Consider the following 6,489-nt stretch of genomic DNA (forward strand, 5'->3'; position numbering starts at 1 on the left):
TAACAGACTTCAGAACGCATGCATCTGTGTGAACGGGAAGGAACTTGTGAGAGCACAAATCATGAGCTGTGTTTCCATCTCCAGTTCATTCGTTACCGGTAGGTTTCATTGTCCATTGACAGAGCAGAGGGTCTTTCTTCCCCTGGAATGCAGCATGTCCAACAACATCATGTGAGGGTGTTGGCTTGTCAGTGACACTGCGACAAATGAGTCCAGTAAACAACACCTGGATTCAGTGATGCATGTCCATGTCTGTGTGTGTGTGTGTGTGTGTGTACATGTGGTGACAAAGGTGTGAATGTTTGTGTGTCTAAAGAACCCAGTTCACGCTCCAACAGCCGTGACCCCTCCTTCATCGCTCACGCTGATCACATCTGACGGCGTAGACCTCATCCACTCAGCTTCGTTTTGTTGGACTCTCACCAAACTGAAACGCGTTAACCCTGAGCTAAGCTAACTGCCTAACATCTGGCGCTCCTCCGCTGAGACAGACACCCCAGAGATGAAAACAACACAGGCCGTTCAATTCCAAAGGCATACAATGACTTTGAGAACATCTTTCTTGCAGATACATTCCACTGTGTGTTGAGATGTACGAGACGTGCACTGCAGAGACACGTGGGCTCCCACCTGCAGATCCATCGCACAGACACCCTTTCTTCATGACATATTTTGGGAAATGCCCTCACTCTTGTGTGCGTTAAGAGCTGGTCCCAGAGCACGGTTTGCTACAAGTCTCACATCTGCAGCTTTCTAGGTACTTTCTTTCTTTTTTTCACCCTATGTATTATACTGTCTCCATTATTCACTATCTCCATTATTATACTCCATTGTTTGTTAGCGCTGTGTGCTGACAATGCCTGTCCTTGGCTGTGGAGCAGCTGACATATTGTGCAAACTCTGTTCCAGCCCATCTGTTTAATGAGTCTGTTTGCCTAAATCTGCTTGTTTGTTAATTATATTCCAAATGAACCCGTGATCTGCATTCAGATCTTTTATCTCTCTGAAGGATAATCTCATATTTCCTGTTGTTTGACTGACACATTCAGTTTACTTCATGGTTATTGTCGCCTTCCTCGGCTGCGACAAACTTGATCTCAGCGTTTGCTGTCCTTGAAGCCATGCTGCTATCTCTGATTTTGTGTCTGAACAGGAAGGGGAAAGTCTTTCTGAAGGACTTTTGGAAGCTGGCTCCCATGAAACCATAAACGATGGGGTTGACTGAAGAGTTGGCGTAGGACATGCAGTTGGCCCACGTCTTGATCTTGTATGTGACGTAGTTTGCCTGGTAGTTTGGGTAGAAGGACTGGAAGAGGGCAAAGATCTGAATGGGACCCCAACAGAGGGGCAAAAAGAAGGACGATCACCACCACCATCTTGGATACTTTGCTCCTGATGTTGAGCGTCCTCTCAGACAGGTGGTGGACCTGTGGACAGGAAAAATAATCAAGCATGACAAACCATTATTTTGACATCCAGCAAGAAATAGTATCGAACCGTCATGTCTTGTAATCTCTGTTCGTACCAAGGGTCATCATGGGCGCATCATTTGATCCATGGTATTAGAAAACATTTATGTTGAGCTGCTTAGAAGCAAATGAAGATACACATTATATGAGTAGTATAACAGTTTTAAGGGACAGAGCAAAAACGGGCCATCTTCTTTCATTTGTTCGTCACCTTCCACTTCCTCCGGTCAAATGTCACGGTTCATGCTAGAGCCGATCCAAAATGTCAGGTTTGCTCACTGTTTGCTCACTTCATCAGCAAGCTCTTCCCAGGAGATACGCTTTCCTAAATAAATTCAACATGCAACCATCCCTGTTCATACCTGGTGGTTGTTGTCGACAGGCTCCACGGTGGGTTGGCCAACTCTTTTCACCATCAGCGAGTAGCAGAAGGTGATGGTGAGCACGGGCAGCAGGTAGGCAGCAATGAACTGGTAGAGGATGAAAGCCCTCTCATGTGCCTTTGAGGGGAATCTCTCCATGCAGTACTGCCTCGGTCCGTACCAGTATCCCTCCTCAATACGCTGGTACATCAGAATTGGCGTGGACAGGATGAAGGAGCCTGATCAGAACAGTCTCATGAATATCTTGTCGTACCATTGTTATACATTTCGAAATGTGCAGGATCAGTAAATTCATAATTCGGACAAACCGATCCAAATGCAGATGCTGACAATCATGGCTACCCTCGGCGTGCGGTGGCGGAGGGATTTCAGAGGGTAGACGGTGACGTAACAGCGGTCCCCGCTCATGGCGGTCAGAGTGATACAGGTGGCTTGAACTGTCACCTTGACATGATGGGAAACCGCATACGTCATGTATGGATCCATACAACTTTTACATATGAAGTCACAATAAGAACAAGCCATAGTTCAGAAAGGACAAGAGATTATTAACTATTGTCTCTCCTTGTTTTGATGTGACATTATCAGGTTGTTAAATCAATTTCTTTCACTTGTTTTTTTTCATGTGCTAATTTGTGGAACTTCCGAGTGTCACTTTGTTAATCAACTTCAAGGATGCACAAGAGACATTCAAGGAGCTGGGTGTTTTTTTTTTCCTCTCTCTTTCTAATAGCTGTGTAACTCATATAGGTTTTTCTGATGATTATTTTTGAAAATGTGAAGCAGGGTGACAACAGCACACGAGGGACTGGAGGAGAGCGATGGGAGGAAGCTGTATTTGTGATTAAGTGTTTTGCAATTAGCATATAAACATTCATTTTAATGGGCCTAAATGCATCTGGGTTCTGGGACCTGACGAGAATGTTAATTTAACACTAAGCGTGACGTTCAGACATGCATTTCACATAATTGTCACAGTCTTTACAGAAATCTGTCTGACAGGTTTTTCTTATCTCGTGGGGCGCAGAATGCATCAGAAAATAAGTGTCACATGTCCACTGCTTCCTCAGACGGTCATCATCGTACACAGTGAGAACATATAGCTTTGTGCATCATCATGACAAATAAAAGGGTTCAATAGTTCACAACATGCTCTTTGCCAAAATAGGATTTCATTTTGTCCCTCTTTTGTCCGTGTGTCTTTCTCTCTAACCCTCATCTGTGAATCCGGGATCCTCACCATCATCCGTGTTTCAAAGGAAATGATGACAGCAACCAGAAAGGGGTCAAAATGAGTTCAGTGCTGGGACCTCTGAAAAACATCTGCAGCCTCCCTCAATTTATATGAACGCTCTTGCAATACCACAATCTTATTATCTTGAAAGCGTGGCTGTTAAAAGGAATTGGCTTTGGCATTCAAAGAGAATGAATATGTTCAGATCATAAACTGAGCAGCAGTCAAATCAACCCTATATGTTCTCCAGTCCTTACAACAGATTATTCAATGTCTTCATTACATCACTGTGATAATAAGTAATGCATTTCTGTCTGTTTTGTTGACGAGAGACACAGAAACCCGATGCGGCGCATTTCCAGAGCGGCACTTACATTCAGCTCATGTGAGTATTTCACATTGTATGGGACTATTTTATTGTATAAAATCTGAATAAATAATCACTCTATCCATTGATAAAACCAGCAAATGAAGGTCAACTGTTATCCAATGAAACGTTGAACATCAAGATGGACTGATACAAATGACATACAGATATTTCTTGCTGGTTTGTCCCAATGATCCCTGTTTTAACTGCAGTGTCACATCATCAACTTCTCCTGTGAGGTTGGGATTTAATGAGTATAATGAAAATAAAATAGAGACCGTTGTGGAATCTTTTACTATTTTGCATAGAGGCGCTGCTGTGTGGGGATGGAAGCGCACTGGACAATAAAATCGCTATCTATTATAGACCCCAACCTTGCTCAGATTATGTGCATCTTTGCATAGTCTCTACCATAGGTCGCTGCAGGGTGTGAGGTTTAAGCTTCTTTCATTTTAATCGCATTTATAGAAGAAGAGCTTTTTTCCAGATTAGAGTCTTCTTGACTGTAGAAGAACAAGCTCCAACCTCCTTGAGGGGATTATATAAGACGTTTTTCCCTGACAAAAGAGCTGAGTTTTGACATCTGTGATTAGCGTATACTGCACTGAAATCCAACGCTGTTTACTGCATCTTCTCTAACGCGTCACATAAAGCACTCAACGTCCGTGTGTGCGAGCAAACCATTTCAATGAGACTTATGTTTTCACCTGCTGGAGGAAGGCTACAAATTTGCACATGAAGTTGCCAAAGATCCAGCCAGGCAGAGGGTAGAGGGTCGCAGTGAACGGGACGCAGCACACTAAGAAGATGATGTCAGTGGCGGCCAGGTTTGCTGCACAAACACAAAGACAATGTGTCACTTTGCATCACTGAACAGGAGCTGCAGCATGGAAGCCAGGACTGACATTGTTCACCTACACACACGTTTATAGATATGAAATGATTCATTCAGCACCAGCGCAGAAGCAGGATTGGTACTCGGGAGGGGTTTCAGCGTGATCACACTGAAAGGATGAGTTTGTACAGCAATCTGCCCTCAGCATCCCTGACTGAAGGGATGCTGCCACTGTATGTTTGGGTCAAATAACAAGTCGTGATTGTCTGATTTTCTAATCCTGAAAATAAATCAATAAGATAAAACTAAATAAAGACACAAACACAAAAGCTTTGGATGAAGCATCAGACAGGGGCAGTCTGATGTGGTGGCCCCCCCTCGACCATTTAATCTTTTTGAACAATACGCCACAGACTATTTCCTTTTTTGCAGCTGATCTAATCATGATCTGGTAGCTGGGTCATGTTGAAAGGCTGGGCAGCTGGTGGAGACACTAATCTAATGTTGCTGAATATTAAACTGTTTTGCCCCGGTGGTTCAGGGATGCGATCAAATTCATGTCACATCGACTGTGTGTGCATTTGGATTTAATAGGGAATTTTGTGTTTAACAAAATCACTTGTGACATGGATCTTTTTTTTTTTATCATTTTTATCCTTCCATATCTTTGGACATGTAATTGGTTAATCAATTACTTCTACAATTTCTCCTGAAGTGGCAGGTGACATCCATCAAGATGTGAGATATGAGAGCTAGGAGGACGTATCGGACTGGAGAGTGCAGCACTGCTGCAATTCATAAGACAATCACGAAGACATGAAGTGGAAAATTTTAAACTGTAAGCAGCCGTGGATCTCAGAATCAATATTCTCCCAGTTTGATCAGTTTTGCTGCATTCCACACATCTGCATGCTTCTGTTCATCAAGAGAGATTAAAGTAGACCTGTAATCTGTATGGACGTTCTTACACAACACTGCATGCAGTGAAATGTGCTGAGCATCCACATGAACCCACCACCAGCCAGCCACGAAGGCTATTTATTTATTTAGATTTCTAATAGTTTATTTGAAACGGACATCACATTTGGATGACCTTCAGAGTAAAATGAAAGTATAAATACGCTGTTGTTGGCAGACCTGATGATTAAAGTGTGTAAGTCACCACAACCACACACAACAGATGATATAACTGATGACTACACACATGACAGGACAAATCATACAATTTATACACTCAGACCTTGTAACATAAACACACCATCTTAAATAAAGGAGGAGAGGAGAGAGGAGTTGCCACCTGATTCTTAGGATGTTCCTCATGAACGTGCAGACATCAAATTAATGAATTGTGTTTTACTCACCTATGTAAAAGTTGGTCGCTGTCCTCATCTGTCTGTGTTTGGATATAACATATATAACCAGAGAGTTGCCGACCAGTCCGACCAGCATGATGAGGGAGAAGAAAAGGGGGACCAGCCAGGCGTCCGTGAGGAAAGGATGCTGATCTCCTTCGTCCTCGTCATCCTTGGACCTTTCCTGTGAGAAGTTTGCCTCAGAGTCATTGATCCACAGCTGCTCGGTGGAGTTCCAGAGCCTCTCGGAGGAGTGCATCGTGACAGAAGAACAGGAGGGACGATTGTGAGGGAGTAAGTACGTGCCTGGGAGATGAAGAATGGGAGTGAACAGTGTGTGTGTGTGTGTGTGTGTGTGTGTGTGTGTGGCGCTCATCCGCTCAGTCAGTCCTCAGGGTGCTGAAAACAATAGCATAAAATAAAATATAGAGAGAGAGGGGAGGAATGCATGTGTCCGAGTCAGGGAAGAGAGAGAAGTGAAAGAAAATGTGAAAGGAAGGAGAAAACACCCCCTGCCGGATGATGGACAGTCGAAAGTGAGCTGAGAGGTAAATGAAGTGGAAATATGATGAAAAAGTAAGTGAGCTGAATGAAAAGGAGGTGAAGGGGTGGACGAGTGAAAGAGCAGGCAAGATGGACAATTACCCACTGGGCTGAGGAAGGCTGCTAATGTCAGTCCACAGCCATCAAAATGGTTTCAGGAAGAGCAGCGATCCCCTTTGTAGCTTCGTTTGTTCCTCCGCTGCTCTTTTTTAATGACTCACTTCAAATCTTCATGTTCCATTCACTAGTTGCAAGGAAGAAAATGATTCAGCCTTTTGTGTGTCTCATCCGCCAACTTGTTAAAAG

General features: G+C 43.6%; 1 protein-coding gene across 1 annotated transcript; it reads right to left on the bottom strand.

Annotated features, from left to right (window-relative positions):
* Positions 1-1,045: 1,045 nt before the first annotated feature.
* On the bottom strand, positions 1,046-5,899 carry LOC144739966 (G-protein coupled receptor 54-like). Its single transcript, XM_078622852.1, is given in 6 exon segments — positions 1,046-1,345; positions 1,347-1,427; positions 1,832-2,070; positions 2,161-2,296; positions 4,161-4,285; positions 5,650-5,899. Coding segments are annotated over 6 exon segments (1,131 nt in total).
* Between the last annotated feature and the right edge of the window lie 590 nt (positions 5,900-6,489).

This window comes from Lampetra planeri, unplaced genomic scaffold (genome assembly GCF_965212315.1).
Source record: "Lampetra planeri unplaced genomic scaffold, kcLamPlan1.2.h2 scaffold_1814, whole genome shotgun sequence".
Taxonomy (NCBI): domain Eukaryota; kingdom Metazoa; phylum Chordata; class Hyperoartia; order Petromyzontiformes; family Petromyzontidae; genus Lampetra; species Lampetra planeri.